This window comes from Oryctolagus cuniculus, chromosome 11 (assembly GCF_051225735.1).
Source record: "Oryctolagus cuniculus isolate XC-2025 breed Fujian yellow rabbit chromosome 11, ASM5122573v1, whole genome shotgun sequence".
Lineage (NCBI taxonomy): Eukaryota > Metazoa > Chordata > Mammalia > Lagomorpha > Leporidae > Oryctolagus > Oryctolagus cuniculus.
In genome coordinates this window covers 110,213,953-110,230,781 of record NC_142877.1, presented here as the reverse complement: position 1 = coordinate 110,230,781, position 16,829 = coordinate 110,213,953, and the positions used below count along the sequence as shown (strand labels likewise).

General features: G+C 53.6%; 1 protein-coding gene across 6 annotated transcripts in view; it reads right to left on the bottom strand.

Moving 5' to 3' along the window:
• ABTB3 (ankyrin repeat and BTB domain containing 3) overlaps positions 1-16,829 on the bottom strand; it is a 295,803-nt gene that overhangs the window by 8,254 nt on the left and 270,720 nt on the right. For all 6 annotated transcript variants that reach the window (XM_051846041.3, XM_051846043.3, XM_051846042.3 and 3 more), the window contains 3 exons: positions 7,596-7,701; positions 6,211-6,313; positions 4,747-4,828 (listed from right to left, as the gene is read on the bottom strand). In XM_051846041.3, the coding sequence (XP_051702001.1) occupies positions 4,747-4,828; positions 6,211-6,313; positions 7,596-7,701 (291 nt within the window). The remainder of the gene's footprint in view (positions 1-4,746; positions 4,829-6,210; positions 6,314-7,595; positions 7,702-16,829) is intronic.

Genomic DNA, 16,829 nt, shown 5'->3' with positions numbered 1-16,829 from the left:
GCAGGGGCCCAAAGAGTTGGGCCATCTTCTACTGCTTTCCCAGGCCGTAGCAGAGAGCTGGATCAGAAGTGTAGCAGCCGGGACTCGAACTGGCACCCATATGGGATGCTGACACTGCAGGCAGCGGCCTTACCTGCTATGCCACAGCACCGGCCTCATAAATATTTTTTTTTTAAAGCTGGGAGATATGAGCTAAGTTAGGCTGTGTGTGACTCTACTTCATCAGTCGTTGATTGGGGTTAATATTATCTCCTGCATGAGTTGTGATGTGGATTCCGTGAAAGATCACACTAAACAGGAACCAAATGAATGTGAGTATTAGAAACATTTTTGAGCTGATTGCATTCTTTAATAAATGCTGGCTCCTTAATATCCGCTGAGGTTGAAAAGCCTTCCCCAAATGCTTCTGCCATACACTGCCACTCCCCACACGCTTATCTGAGACGCTGCAGTTGAGTGTGTGATAAGTAATTAAAAATGTCGCTTATGAATTTATTACAACACATTTCACACAACACAAAATGCTCCTCTTTCAAGTGCACAGGACAGGGCTGTGCACCTGTCCCCTCAGGAGAGTTCTAGAATGTTCTGAACACCCCCAAAGCAGCTCGGGAGCTCCTGGCTGCCCCTAGCCCACGTCGAGTCCAGCAGTGATATTTCTCACTGCTATTTGGAGCACGGCCCTGCTCTGTACGCCAGTGCCTGGTACCGTGCCTGGCAAACAGCAACAATGTTTAAACAGAAACACGCATCCTTGCCTCCTCTCTCATCTCCGCATCTCCAGGCACTGACTCTGGGCTTTCGGGGAACTTTCTCCCTGTCGTGGAGGTAATGGCGCATTGCTGGTGGCGGCTGTGAAATCACAGCATTGCTGACCCGGGCTTTTCCATCTTGATGGGTCACGGGCATCTAAAACACCAACTCAGCCACGACTGGGATCTGGGCCTTATTAAAACTCAATGCAGGGGCCGGTGCTATGGTGTGGTAGGCTAAGCCTCTGCCTCTGGTGCTGGCATCCCATATGGGTACCAGTTCATGTCCCAGCTGCTCCTCTTCTGATCCAGCTCTCTGCTTATGGCCTGGGAAAGCAGCGGAGGATCACCCAAGTGCTTGGGTCTCCATGTTCACGTGGGAAGCCTGGAAGAAGCTCCTGGCTCCTGGCATCAGATTGGCCAAGCTCCGGCCATTATGACCAGTAATGAACCAGTTGTTGGAAGATCTCTCTGTCTCTCCCCCTGTCTGTCTGTTACTCTACCTTTCAAATAAATAAATAAAATAAAAAAAATGCATTCCCCTAGCACCCCTCTTTATAGAGGCCAAACCACCACAACCAACAGCCATAAAAATAGCTCCCCCCCCTCAAATTTACAAAACGCTCCATCACACTGCCCCATGTCTTCAAGGTTGGACGGTCAAGGTGAAGACCGGCTGCTCCTGAGTGCATGGAGATCCTGGGTGAATGCAGTTTCCAAGGGGCCGGCCCAGGCTGCCTGCAGACTGCTAGCACAAGCCCTTTCCGCAAGGGCCAGGGCCCAGGGCTGGGTACTGAGCTGTTTTCCTTGGCAGCTGCCAGCCCACCTGCAGCAGGGACTCAGGGGGCATCCACGGCCTCCCGAGGACCCCTCTTCCAGGTGCAGCCTCTGCTGCTCCCAGCTCGCCCCTGCATGTGATGTTCAATAGTTCATGGCGAGGAGGAACCCCAAATACTCTCATTTATTAAAATCCTCCCATTGGCATGGAAGGGAAGCGAACAAGCCATGGGGAGTCTCCTTCTAGGCCAGGTTCAGCCCTCCCTGGCCAATTTCAAGCCACAACCAAGGGTTTTCTTCCTTTATGGGCAAAGGTTTGGGCCCCTGGGAGAGTCCCTGCGGCCTGCTAACTCTTCCCTTCCATTACAGTCACTTGAGGCTGATGTGGCCAGGAAACCTTCCCCGGCCAAAAGCAATTATGGCTGTGGGATTCCTCAGGGCCTGGTCTTTCCAATATTAGCCTCTCATTCACCTGCTCTGCCTGGCAGCCATTTATGGGGCGTGGCCTATGGGTCAAGTTCAGGGTGCAGGAGCTTACCCATTAGCCTCAGGCTTCACGGTGCCAGAGCCCCCTTCATGAGCACTGGGGAACTGACCCCTCCCCAACACCGCCTTGCGTTTCTAGCCTCCAGTGCTTATGGGCTGTGAGAGTCCTTCTGCAGGGCTGAGCGATTTTAGGGAGGGTGCAGGAAGCCACTGCAGGGGCTGGGCAAAGGGGAAACAGGCCTGTGGATGGTGAAGGTGGTTCCACCTCAGGGCTCCAGCCTCCTCTTCGTTCCTCTCTCCCTCACCCACTGTGATGGCTCACTTGGCCTGGTGTTGTCTTTGCAAATCTCTTTGATCCTTTCCTCAACCTCTAATTCAAAATAAGCTCCTCTACAGGGTCCGGTGCTTAGTGGGGAGGTGGTTTATCACCTGCCAGCAGCCCACTCTAACGCGGGCACTGTGTACCGGAGGTCAAGTGCAATGGTTTCGGGTTCTCCTCTTTGATCTCTGCGGGAGCCCGAGACCTAGGGGTGATGATGGTTAAAAACAAGGCTCAGAGAAGGAGAGCGCCTTGTCCCTGGTTATTTAGGAAGGATTCTTTATTTTCAAGTTTCAACCATAACCAAAGGAATGCATCTCGAATGGTGGAAATTTAGGCACCTTAATGGGCTTTAGGGGCTGCTGGGAGGTCACGGTGCCTTCCTTCAGCCCTCTGAACAGTACAATCTTGAGACCCAGAGTTGGGGTGGCAGGAAAAACCCCTGCCTGGCACCGTGACGACCAAGGCCCGTATTATGTGGTCCCAAGGTGCCTGTTTAGTCTCCCATTTGCATCCAGACCCAGCCGGATGGGCTAATGACGACTCCTCCTTCTGTGCGTTGGTTCACGCTGCTCCTCCCCCTGCTGAACTCTCTCCTATCAGCCACATGGGCAACCTGAGGCCCAGGAAGTTGGGTGACCCACCCGTAGGCTCGTGACGGGTGCTGATTTTAAACAGGGAACAGTAGGGACGATCTGGCTTCCAAGCCCAGCTCAGGCCCCGCCTCCTTTCCCAGGAGCTCAGCACAGCCTGTCCCATCACCACTCCTGGAGCTCCAGTCTCCTGCCGGCCCTCCTGATGGGCCATCCTTCCTGGGAACAACTGACTGCTAGGGATTCTACGATCCTCATGACAGCTCCCCTATGCCGTCCTAGGCACGCCTGGCCGGGGGACGGCGGCTGGAGCGGACCCAATCTCCCTGGCTTTAGGTGCCCTGATGGAACTCAGAGTGCTAGGAATACAGTCGGGGACATGAGACTGTCGCTGAAGGGCAGGACCTGTGACCCAACGTGGTGGAACGAGAGAGGGAAGCTGGGGTGCTCCTCGGGGCAGCCGCACAACCAGAACCCAGCATTAACGCATCAACTTCCCCCCAAGGGAAGGAGGTCAGGACGTCAGCGGGCCGCCAGCAGAGAGGCCTCCCTTTGCCAGAGGGGTTGGGGTAGGACCAACGCGGAAACAACAGTGGGTTCCCTAAAAGTCCTCTGTGTGTGATCATGCTGGCCTCAACCGGTTCGGGGCCCTCACACATGCAGTTCTCCTTGCCTGGAAGGTTCTAGACCCCTTTCTCAAGTCCTAGGCCTTGCTTTGGCTCATCTCCTGAGCGTAGCTCCCAGCACCTTATCTAGGAGGCCTCCTCCAGTGTCCCTGGTCTGAGCTGCCACAGTGCACTGGCTCGCGGCTGCACAGGGGACTGTAACTGATGGATTTCCCAGAGGCTCCCGCTGCCCGTGTTTGCGTCCCTGGGAGAGGGCATCCCTCATCCTCGGTCTCCAGCCCCCAGCACAGCGCCCAGCCCGGCAGGCACGCAGGAAGTGCTGTGGGCTGAGCAGATGGAAGGGGCAGTGTTGCAGCGGCCCGCACAACGCACCGCAGTGACACCAAGGTTTGGGTGTGGTCTGAGCGTCCCCTGGGGTTTGTGTGCTGGAAGCTTGGTCCCCAGGGAGGAGGTGTGGTGTGGGTGGTGTGTGGAACCTTTAAGAGATGGGCCCAGTGGGAGGTCCTTGGATCAGCTGGAGGTGCGCCCTCAGAAGGGACTGGGGGACCCCAGGCTGGCTCTGCCTTTCTGGTTGACAGTGAGATCTCGTGCCCCTGCACGTTTTCCCACCATTCACCATGTGGCCCTCAGGCGAGCCAAGCAGGGGCTGGCAACGGCGTCTTCCTTAACTCTCCAGAACTGGAAGCTGGCGGCTAGTGCTGATTAGGCCACCTGAGAAGCCAGCATCCCATGTCGGAGTACCAGTTGGAATCCTGGCTTCTCCACTTCCGATCCAGCTCCCTGCTAATGCGCCTGGGAAAGCGGCAGTAGATGACCCAAGTGCTTGGTTCCCTGCACCCACGTGGGAGACTTGGATGGAGTTCCTGACTCTTGGCTTCAGCCTGACCCAGTCCCAGCCATCGTGACCATCTGGGGAGTGAACCAGCATGTGGAAGATCTCTCTCCTTCTCTGTCCCTCTCTCTCTGTCACTCTGCCTTTCAAATACATAGACACATCTTAAAAAGAGCTGGGTGCTAAAGAAACCTCTTTTCTTTATAAAGTTCACCTGCCTCTAGTATTTTGTTATAGTAACAGAACAGGGACCAATGCAAGGGACTTTTGCAAGCGGGTAATCCCCTCGTGGAGGTTTGGAGGTGGCCACCCGTGTCCTGCGCCCATCAGCACAGAGTTCTGGCCCACCACAGGGGCTCACCTGGAAGATGGGGTACTTCACGTAGCCAATCTCTATGCAGGTGCTGTCGTTGGTCGGCTTGCTGGAGAGAAGTGCTTTGAACCTGAACAAGACACAGGAAGGGAGGTGAGGCTCGCACATGCATCGTGGCTTATACAACCTCAGCCCTCCTGATGGTAGAAACCTGTGTCCCTGGCTCTGAGACGCAGCCCTGATGCGGCTGCAGCTTTCTGAATGAGCCCCCCGCCCCCGGTACCATACTAGACTCAAACCGGAAGTTCAAACTCGGAAGCCATAAACAGGGCTGTGGGCTGTCGTTTCCCAAAGGGGGGGGCTGAGAGGGAATGGATGCTTCTGAGAATGCTGTCCAGCTTACAGGGCCCAGGGCATCTTCCCCGAGCTTAGGTAGGGCCCTGGCTCCCCTCTCCTCTGTGCCCAGGGAGCTCGCCCCCTCCCCCGGCTCCTCGCTGGATCTCAGCTGTTCCGGCGGTCCCAGGGGGTGACCTTGGCTTTCAGCTGCACCTCCCAGGCTCTCAGCCATGCTCAAAGCCCCTTGAGGGTAGAGACCCTGCTCCTGGAGCACGGTGATCCTTAGTGGTTTAGGAAGAAGCTAAGATGTGGCTCCAGCTTTCTTTCGTTAATTGAATTTTTACTGTGGAGACCACCAAGCCTCAGTTCAGGTCCGAAGGAGGGGACAGGGCAGTAGCAGAGCTAGCGGGCACAGGGTGAGCAATTTCCTCATCCTGTTGCTACAAGATGCTATTGTCCTGGGGCTGGCGCTGTGGCACAGTGGGTTGGGCCGCTGCCTGCAGTGCCAGCATCCCATATGGGGTCTTGTTTGAGTCCCGGCTGCTCCACTTCCAATCCAGTTCCCTGCTGATGGCCTGGGAAGGCAGTGGAAGATGGCTCAATTACTTAGGTCCCTGCACACATGTGGGAGACCCCGATGAAGTTCCTGGCTCCATTACAGCCATTTGGGGAGTGAACCAGCAGATGGATGATGCTCCCTCCCTCCCTCCCTCTCTCCCTCTCTCTCCTTCCCTCCCTCCCTCAATTCTGCCTTTCAAATAAATACAAAAAAAATCTAAAAACACTGTTGTCTGTTCACAGCAAGGGACAAGGAAGGTCAGGACCTGTGTGCTTCAGTGGTTTCTGCCCGCGTCTGTTCCCTGACACCTGGAGAGTGGCCCTCAAAAGACAGCCACCTACGGAGTCTCAGGTTGTGCACTGCCCAAGCACTCTGGCTGAGGAAGCCAACGTCCAGTCCAAGCTCTGCCCCTGGTGTAGGGATCTGTCCGCCCAGAAAAAAGGAGCGCCTTGCTCTAGGTCAGGTACGCCAGCCGCAGCCCTGCCCTCTGGAATCCCTGACTTAGGAGAAGATAATCTGTCTGTCCGGTGAGGAGCTGCCAAGACTGAATTTCAAAACCCAGGAAGAGCGGCAGCCCTGGGCCCAGTCCAGCTGCTTTCAGAGCCAGCCACATGTACCTTGGGGAGGCCGTGAACAAGAGCACCCTGTGGGCGTAGAATGGCCTTCCTTCCACCAGGAAGGTGACGTCCGACATCTCTTTGTTGTTCAGAAAGTGAGGATCTGGAAGAAGAAAGGGGAGAGGGGCCGTTTCAGTGGAAAGCAGGGTGGGGTTTGGATTCCTCGCGTGGAAAGTGCCCCGAAGACAGGGCATGGAGCGCACCCTCGGGGCGAGACACACGCCCAGGGCAGGCAGGGCCCGCAAGAAGAACACCCAGGTTGTCATGGAGATTCTGTTAGTCACAGGAAGTCCTCCCAGCTCCTTTGTGGTTGAAAGCTGTACCTCCCACAGAGAGGTACAGGTGAGAAGGGTGAACTCCTGCCACCTGTCTCCAGCTTGCCACAGTCCCCACCACTCCCTAATGTTTCCCACAAAGAACCTACTTCACTCATTGATGTGCCTACAGAGAAGTCAGCGAGAGACCCTGGTCCCTGCTCACTCTTTTCTTGCCCATCCAGCAGGTCCCTGAAGAATGTGGGGGCATTAGTGACCTTACCTTGGACTGCTGTACTGCAGACGGAGTCACACGGGCTCCACACTCCACTGACAGTGACAGGACCCTCGTTTTCTTTCTCAGCAGGTCCTTCGAGCCCCCCAGGGCTGCCTCCCGCCCCCCCCCACTTGGACTCCTAACGCTTGGCCCGAAAACCAGGCCCTTTTCACGGCAGGTAGAAGAAATCTCTGTGCATCCCGGGGGAGGAGGCTTCCCCTCGCCTATAGCTACAGGCAAGCAGATTTTATGCTGTGTTGTGGAGACCGCCCCAGCAGGTACTCACTCTCTCAAGGGGGCGTCTGACGAGATACCCACACGGCAGAGACGGCTGCCTCCACCCCTGGCTCTGCTAATTTGTCGGTCTTCATAATGACTGCCTCAGTGAGATGTTAATGCACACGTGTTTCTATGTGGTTCCCAGTAGAGGGACTTCCGGTAAACAGATGGACACCATAGGCCGGTGGCCGTGGCTGCTCCGCCCTCCGCGTGGAGAGGCAGGGCGCCTTAGACAGCAGAGTCGGGGTAAGGGCCATGGTGCGCGGCCTGGCCTTCCTTTAGAAGCTACCTATGCAGGATGTGTGTGCGATGGGGAGGCGTGGGCTGGGGCCACATGCGAGTCTGCTCACTCGAGGGATGAGGTGGTGGCGGGTCTCCCCTTCCTCATACCCAAGGTAATACACCCAGACAGTTGATTACATGGTAAAGGAGATACCTGCTCTCTGGCAGCCTAACTCCTCTGCCCACCTCTCCTTGGCCCTCGAAACCGCCCCCTCCCCTCTTTTATAGGGCAATAACTTGTTTGTCTCCCCACCACCAAACAACACGCCAAGCTGGCATAGGGCACCACTCACCCAGGCGTGAGGTCTGCTTCCGTTTGATCTCCGTGAGCTTGGGGATGGGGTACGGCCCGTAGCAGTGCGTGAAGATGACGCAAAGCTGCTGGCTGATCACCTCGTTCTGCCAAGAAAGAGGAGCTCGGGTTACCGGGGCTGTTTGTGGCCTTGGCCTTGGCCGTGTCACTGCAGGTGTGCGTCCCACGGAGTAGGAGGAGCCCACACGTCTAGAGCAGGTTCCGAGAGCATGGGCCCAGGAGAACACACACTCCAACAGGCCCTGGATCGACCTGTGCCATGTGGCCGCTACTTCTAGTGGGCTCACTGATGAATGCGAAAGAACTGAATGATTCGATTGTTTGGTCTTGCCCTAATCCACTGGGAAGCAGGGTGGAAAAGAGGTTTTTACTCCTAACCCACCTTGATCAATGCTCTCAAATTCTGGAAGCGGCTAATTCTCCAGAAGTTAGCAAGTCCTTCTGGGCCTGTGACTGTGTGTAGGTGTGTGTCTTGTCACCTACAACACCAACACTTCAGATTCAGCTTTCTTATGAACAGGATTCTCAGGCTGACGCATGGCCAGATCCCGCCGTGCTCAGCGGAATCACTTTCATTAACCAAACGGGGAAAACAGTTCTGTGATTCCAAACTCCAGCTGCCCTTATTTGCCCAGGGAGGAAGGCACCTTCTCTGATCCATCTCGGCTCTGCATGTTTTTTCCTGGTGCCCAATTAATCTCTCAGCACCTGCAGGTGTGCAGGGCGCAAGGCATGCACAGATCATAGCATTTTCCTGCTTTTTTTTGGGCGAAGTGGACTGAAACAAGAAACTAAAAAAGAGAGCCAGAAAAATATTTACACTGAGTTATGAAAAAGTAGGTTGCAGCACAGTTTGTACCATGTCTTTTTGGAACTAAAACCCTATAAATGTCCTTGGATTGACAGCTATGTATAGAAAAAGGTCTGGAAGAATTGCTACTTTTTGGGAGAGGATGATGTATCTCTTCTTTTTATTTGTGATTTCTTCAATAAACAAGTTCTCCTCTTGTGAAAAAGGAAAAAGTATTGTTTTGATTTCAAAACACGGGTTTGAGATCACAGTGATGTCACTGATTCAAGCTATTCTACTTTTAAAAAATGATCTGGCAGGGCTGGCGCTGTGGCGTAGTGGGTAAAGCTACCACCTGCAGTGCTGGCATCCCATATAGGTGCCAGTTCGAGTCCTGGCTGCTCCACTTCTGATCCAGCTCTCTGCTATGGCCTGGGAAGGCAGTAGAAGATGGCCCAAGTGCTTGGGTCCCTGCACTGCATGGGAGATCTGAAAGAGGCTCCTGGCTCCTGGCTTCGGATCTGTGTAGCTCTGGCTATTAAGGCCAATTGAGGAGTAAACCAGCGGATGGAAGACCTCTCTCTCTCTCTGCTTCTCCTTCTCTCTTTGTATAACTCTGATTGTCAAATAAATAAATCCTTAAAAAAGTGATTTGGCACCATAGTGAATTTATCTTCTAAACAGCGAGGGCTGGGCCAGGCCAAAGCTGGAGCCAGAAACTCAATCCAAGTCTCCCAAATGGTTCACAGGGACCCAGCTACATGGGCCATTACCTGCTGCCTCCCAGGGTGCACCATCAGCAGGAAGCTGGAGCCAGAAGTGGAGCAGGCACTCTGAATTCAGCACTCCAATAGGGAATGCAGGCACCACAAGCCGTAGCTTAACTGCCACACCAAATGTCCACCCCAAGCTATTCCTAAAGCTACTTCCTGGGCTCCTAAGGCAGAAGGGCAAAGCTTGGCTTACGGAAAGGAAACCACATTCTCTGATTAAAGTACATAGATTCCAGAAGACACAGCACCAAGCAGGTGTGACAGTCAAAGTGTGTTGAGTGCTCCTCTCACTCAGTGCTTGTAAAAGTGATCACTGTTGGCCGGCGCCGCGGCTCAATAGGCTAATCCTCCACCTAGCGGCTCTAGTCCTGGTCGGGGCACCGGATTCTTTCCCAGTTGCCCCTCTTCCAGGCCAGCTCTCTGCTGTGGCCAGGGAGTGCAGTGGAGGATGGCCCAAGTGCTTGGGCCCTACACCCCATGGGAGACCAGGATAAGTACCTGGCTCCTGCCATCGGATCAGCGCGGTGCGCCGGCTGCAGCGCGCCAGCCGTGACGGCCATTAGAGGGTGAACCAATGGCAAAGGAAGACCTTTCTCTCTGTCTCTCTCTCTCACTGTCCACTCTGCCTGTCAAAAAATAAAAACAAAAACAAAAACAAAAAAACAAAAAACAAAAATGATCACTGTCTCGTGGTTTAAGGCAGTGGTTCTCCAACTGTGGTCCCCAGACCAGTAACATGAGCATCACTCGGAATCTTGTTAGAAATACAAATTCTCGGTCTCACTTCAGACTCCTGACACAGAAACTCAAGGCTGAGGCCTGGAAATCTGTACCCTGACAAGTTTTCTGGGGAGGCACTTGCTTCCTTAAGTCTGAGAACCACATGTTTCATACAATGACATTCCCTCCTGAGCTTGACCAGGGCTGGGGGCACTATTAATTTATTTCCTGTGGCCTAAAGTCCTCACCCCTCAGAGTGTGCTCACAGCCCAGCAGCAGCATGGGGTGGGAGCCTGGGAGGAATGTCTGCTCTCCCCCGACCCAGAATCTGCATTTCAGCATCCGGTGCAGGCAAGATCCATGCACGTTCGTGTGTGAGAGGCACCGCATGGGTGGCACCAGGATGGGCCCCTAGAAGACTGCATGTCCTAAGCCTGGGACTTGTGAAAATCAGGAGCTGCCCTGTGCTTGCGAATACGCTAACTTACACAGCACACGGGACTTTGCAGGGGTAATCAGTCCATTTGGGCTGCCAGAACAGAAGACCACAGCCTGGGGAGTTTCCAAACCACAGAAATTCATTTCTCATAGTGCGGGCATTTGGGAAGCCCAGGATCAGGGTGCTGGCAGAAGCGATGGCTGGCGAGGCCTGGTGAGGTCTGGTGAGGTCTGGTGAGACTTTCTACTTCACACATGGCACTTTCTAGCTCTTACCTCATACGGAGGAAGAGGCAAGGCGGCTCGCTGGCATCTCTTTCTGAAGGGCACTGTTTCTGTTCACCAGGGCTCTGCCCTCATGATATAATCACTCAAAGCCCCACCTTCTGACACCGTTAGTTTGAGGGTTAGGATTTCAATGTATGACTTTTGGGGGGGAGGAGGACATGAATGCTCAGGCCACAGCACCTGCTTGCTAGCTGACCTTAACACAGGAAGATCATTCTGGATTATCTGCGTGAACTCCATGTAACCACAAGAGTTTTAGAATAGGGGCAGAAGACGACTTTGGAAGTGACAAGGAAGAAGACAAAGGTGTTGGGGCCTGGGAAGGACCTGATGCTCTGTTCGTGGCATAAAGATGGAGGAGCCACAATGGCTGCTTGTGAGGGGTGTGGGTGCCACCCTAGGGGTACAGGGTGAGCCCCAGCCAACAGCCAGCAAGGAAAAGGGATCCCAGTCCTGCAAACAAGGGAACAGAATTCTGCCTAGAACCTGAATGAGCTTGGAAGCAATTCTTCCCCAAAGCCTCCAGGAAGGAACAGATCCTGTTGACACCTTGAGTCTTCCCTGGAGGCCCAAGACAGAGCAGCCACAGCTTAGCCACACTGTGCCTGGACTTCTGAGCCACAGAAGTCGTGGGACGAGAAACGGGGGCTGTCTTAGGCCTGAGTTTGGTATCACTGTATTATTGCCTGACAGAAATGAATTGGACTCATCTAAAGTCTACAGCTGTTGCCCCATACTTCCTCATCTCTGTGACCCTCAGTGTGCCAGTCCCACCACTGACGCTCGGTAAGTACCTGACGATCACAGGACAGAGGAGACGCGACACCTGCCAGCCATGGAGTCATGAACACCACTGGGTCTGCTCTTCTGCTCGTCCTGTGAGTCCTGCTGGTGACTCAGCTCTGCAATCCAGGCTGATACAGGTGAGGAGAAGCCATGTTCTGGACTCCAGTGGCCATTGAGAGGCCTGAGCAGCCTGGAGATACTTCTGTGAGGCTGTGTGTGTGTGTGGGGGGGTGGCTTAATTTAATTCAGCAGGTATTTATTAAGCATTGAAGAAGTGTCTTGCTCTGTGGAAGGAGCTCTATTGGCCCCCACACAATACAGCACGAAAGGCAAGATCTCTCCTGTCCTAGACTCACAGCTTGCCCTCATCTTTTTTTTTTTTTTTTTTTTTTTTTTTTTTTTTTTTTTTTTTTGGACAGGCAGAGTGGACAGTGAGAGAGAGAGAGACAGAGAGAAAGGTCTTCCTTTGCCGTTGGTTCACCCTCTAATGGCCGCCGCGGCTGGTGCGCTGCGGCCGGCACACCGCACTGATCCAAAGCCAGGAGCCAGGTACTTATCCTGGTCTCCCATGGGGTGCAGGGCCCAAGTACTTTGGCCATCCTCCACTGCACTCCCTGGCCACAGCAGAGAGCTGGCCTGGAAGAGGGGCAACCGGGACAGAATCCGGCGCCCCGACCGGGACTGGAACCTGGTGTGCTGGTGCCACAAGGCGGAGGATTAGCCTAGTGAGCTGCGGCGCCGGCTTGCCCTCATCTTGTAACTTCAATATATATCGTGTTGCCTGAGAGAACACGCATGCAGGCCAGCCAGGTTCCAAATTGATGAGCCCTATCTATGTAAAGATGATTTGGGGGAAGCATAGCTTACCACTGCCCAGGTGAGGGCTGTACCTGCTGGCTTCCTTCCAAAGAAAGAAAGAGGGGAAAGAGTAGGTGTACAGTAGAGAAATGTGACAGTCACAGCCCCAGCCATGGGTCAAGGTCACCACCAACAGTGCTAACTCCTACAGATGGGATGTGCCCTTGGTGCAATGAGAACGGCATAGGGTCTTTGCCGCCTTCCTCCCCCAACTCCAGAGGCCCCGTTTAACCATAAGCAAAAGCATCAGACATATTTCACTCCAAGGCTGACCCACACGACGCATGATTGACCTCTACTCCTCAAAACTGTCAAGGTCATCAATGCTCAAGAAAGTCTGAGGAAGCATCACAGTGCACAGGCCCCCAGAGAGATGACAACTACATGCACTGCACCATCCTGGATGGAATTCTGGAGCAGAAAAAGATACTAGGTAGGAACTAAGAAGGGGCTGGTGCTGTGGCATAGTAGGTTAAGCATCCGCCTGCAGTGCCAGCATCCCATATGGGCACTGGTTCCAGCCCTGGCTGCTCTGCTTCTGATTCAACTTCCTGCTATGGCCTGGGAAAGCAGTGGAAGATGGCCCAAGTGCTTGGGCTCCTGTACCCACATGGGAGACCTGGAAGAAGCTCCTGGCTTTGGATCAGCCCAGCTCTAGCCATTGCAGTCACTTTGGGAGTGAATCAGCCAATGGAAGACCTCTTTCCTGTTTTTATTTCTCTGTTTCTCTCTCTCTCTCTCTTACTCTCTGCACCTTTCAAATAAATCTTTATAAAGAAAGAACTAAAGAAATCTGAATAAAGTACAGAGCTTACCTATAACACTGGAATGATATTGCTTTCTTAAGGAAAACCACTGTCTCAGACTCATGGAAGCTGTCAGTCATTGGGAGAAGCGGGTGAAGGGGCAGTTGGGAGTTCTGTACCAGCCTCTCCATTTTTCTGTAAAACTAAAACCATTCTGAAAAAGGGAGCTTATTTTAAACATGTGCCCAATGAGGAGACAGGGTCATTAGGATGAAAGCCCAAGAAGCGCAGGAGAGAAGGGCGGAGGGAGGGGTGAGGCGTGGAGTAGACACCTGCGGCTTCCTACTACGCTTTATTCACTCATCTCCTGAGGCTGAGTGAAGGGAGACTTCTCTCCCACCAGCCAAGCTACGCATCCCCTCATTCATCACGTCGTCCTGCTAAGTCTACTGAGCACCCACCAAGTGCCATGCACCTGCTAGGCCCAAGAGCCGGGCCCTGTGCGGAAGGTTACGGTACTACACCCAACACCAGCACCAAAACTTCTGCTGTGCCAAGGCTTTCTCCGGCTGCTTCTCTTTCAGAACCCAGAGCCCTCAGCACAAACTCCCTGCGGTGTCCTCAAGGTCACCGGTGTCTGTTGGGGTCTCTTCTGGGCCCTGTCCACGACTCCTCCTCAGGGTGGCTCATTCTGGCTACCAGGCGCCCAAAATGAACGGGATGCCCAGGAGGGCTCCTTGGTGGGGCAGTGCTCAGGAGTGTCAGGCAGCCACGTGTGCTTGTGTGTGTGTGTGTGTGTGAGAGAGAGAGAGAGAGAGAGAGAGAGAGAGAGAGAGAGAGAGAGAGATACAGACAGACCTGTTGGGCCAGTGGTCAGGCAGGAGCTGTGACATGGGGAATCCTCTGGGGTTGGTTGGCTCTGGACCAAACCCTGAAGCCAGCAGAATGCAATGGACCAACCACGGGGCCCACGTGCTCCAAACTGGGGGTATGCGATCAGCGGGCTGTGCTGGGGCAGGGGCCTGTGTTCCTCTGAGCGGCACATTTAAGCACTGGGTTTCGAGGCCATTCGACTAGCTTTTAACCTCTGAGTCAGCAATTTCCCAATTTCAACCTGATCCTTATTTCTTAACATCCTAAAATGTTATGAAATGAGTGGCAGCTTTTACAGAGAGGAAGACAAACCTCACCTCATCAAATGCACCCATCCATTTTAAACTCAGAAATATTAAAATGTGAAAGAAAAAAAAAAGCTGGGTTTCAGAATCAAGGGCATGTGGAATTACAGTCACTTTTTGGGGACCCCAACATTCAGCTCCCCAAATCTGGCCCTGTCCACGGTGGCCCTTCCTCATGGAGCACACCTGGCTCCTCACGGGCAGTGCACCTGTCAGTGCTGACACGCACCTGGGTAAGGGGAGAGCCAGAGGCTGCCCTGCCTGTCAGAGTATCTGGGATCAGGTTCCACTTCCGCTTCCAATCCAGCTTCCTGCTAGTGGGCCTGGGAGGCAGTGGATGACAGCCCAAGTGCTTGGGCCACTGCACCCATGCAGGAGACCCAGAAGAAGCTTCCGGCTCCTGGCTTTGGATTGGCCCAGCTCTAGCTGTTGCAGCCATTTGGAGAGTGAACCAGCAAAGGGCAGATCTCTCTCTCTCTCTCTCTCTCTCTTTTAAATAAATAAAATAATTCTTAAAAAAAAAGGACATCTCAGTGAAAATCTGTACTATCTTTAGCCCAAGGAGCAGAAAAGGAGCTCCCCAGAGAGGCGGGAAGCTCTCAGATGCTGTACTGCAGCCTAGCACCACAGGAAAGAATGGTAGGCCCACCTTGCCGGCAAAAGCCACACAGGGAGCCCAGACTTCCACCCTCACCAAGCCACAGCTGGGCATTCCCCAAACCCCTGCTGAGATGCTATCAGCGAAGGCCAAGCAGAGGCTGAGAATTTTGTCCCCCCACCCAGTAACGAGATACCTTCCCTCCTCTTCCGGGGGCCAGTGGAGTCCACACAGGAGTTTGAGCTCCTTCCAGCCCTGCAGCCACGAGGAGTTCCTCCCACCTCCCCCTTGCAGAGTGAGACCCTCACCACCGCCCAGGAGACTGAGGCTGCCCCACCACAGAGACAGAGGGGACCCTGGTGGGAGCCAGACAGCCCCTACCTCAGGTGGAACCTGGACCTCTCCCTCACCTGGCAGTAACAAGATGACAGTCACTCTGCCCCTGTCAGAGCAGTGTCAAAGAAAATCAGCAAAGCAGAGATCTAAGGAAGATCCAAGGTCTCAGGAAATACCCAGGGTTCCCTCAAAAACCACCGGAAATGCCAAGGGCCAGGAAAATCGCAAAGCAAATGAACGAAGGCAATCAGTCAAAGCCAGGCCCAGGATGAAAGAGGATGAAAAGACAAAGTATGGGGCAGGAGGAAAGATTTGCAAACCACACCTCTGACCAAGGACTAGCAACTAGAACATATAAAGAGCTCTCAAAATTCATCAGCAACAAAACAGGACAGGAGGAGGCATTTCACCGAATGAACAAGCACATGAAAGTATGCTCAGCACTATTAGTCATTAGGGAGCTGCAAGCCACAGTGAGACATCAGTACAGACCCAGCAGAATGGCAGAAGTAAGGGCACCCAACGGCAAGGGTGCCAGGAGCTGGTGGAAAAGATCAATGCCCAGCCACTCGGGAAAGCAGTTTGGGGGATTCTTTATAGTCTAAACATGCATGACCCACACAACCTCGTAGCAGCATCCCTGAACATCTACCCCAGAAAACTGAAGACTTACACTGACACAAAAATCCATGCATGCTATGCCGGTAGCAGCTTTGTTCGTAATAGCCTCAAGCTAGAAACAGCGCAGAGGTCCTTCAGCATTGAGTGCTCAAACCGTGGTTTCTCCCACCACAGAATATGACTCAGCAACAGAAAGGAACAAGCCACGGATATGTGCCACGACCAAACGGCACTGAGTGCAAAACATCCGATCTCTGAGTTGCCCACCACAGATCCCACTGAAATCAAGTTCCCGAGGAAAAGGCAACAGAGACCACACACTTCCAGGGCTGTGCCATTCATTGCTCGTGGAGGAACGTCCGTACGTTCTGTGGCCCTGTGCAATCTGAGCTTTGCCTCCCACATTCTCCTTTGTCCCTCAGGTCACAGGTCTCCTTCCTGCTATCCCAACACATGGAGTACATTCCGACTAACAGCCTTAGCACTGTGGCTCCTTCCCTTGCGATACTTTGGCCCCAGATCTCTGTTCTGGTAGAAGCGTTTCCTGTTCAGATTGCTTAGATGCCACCTTCTCAGGGTACCTTCCTGAGTATCCTGTCTAAATTAGATCCACCTGCTCTAGTCCTAGGTGGGCAGCATCGCCAGCTGCGTTTTTAAAAGAGCCTTGATCATGTTCTGATTTGTTTTGCTGATCTGCTGCCTTATTTACCATCAGCAAGCTCCAGGAGGAGAAAGAAGACGTCTTTCCCATGCCCACTGGGCACCTGGGACACTGTGGGGTATGGGCATCTCCTGGATGAATAAAAGCCCAGAGGAATGATGTGTGGGGAAAATGGGCCAGGAGCTCTCTTTAAACAGATGTGTTGCATACACTGACTCTGCTGTCCTGCTCCCCAGGCTGTCCGGAGACACTGAATTCCTTTGAAGACAACGTTTGGAAGTGGGAGAGACCCACTTGGAATGGGCAGAGACCACAGAGGCAGCCTGATTTTGAGTATGGGCCCAATGTGCACACCTTAGGGATGGGAGAAGGTGTGTGGGAGGCTATGGGACGGCCACCGTGTGACTTCCCTATAGGAATT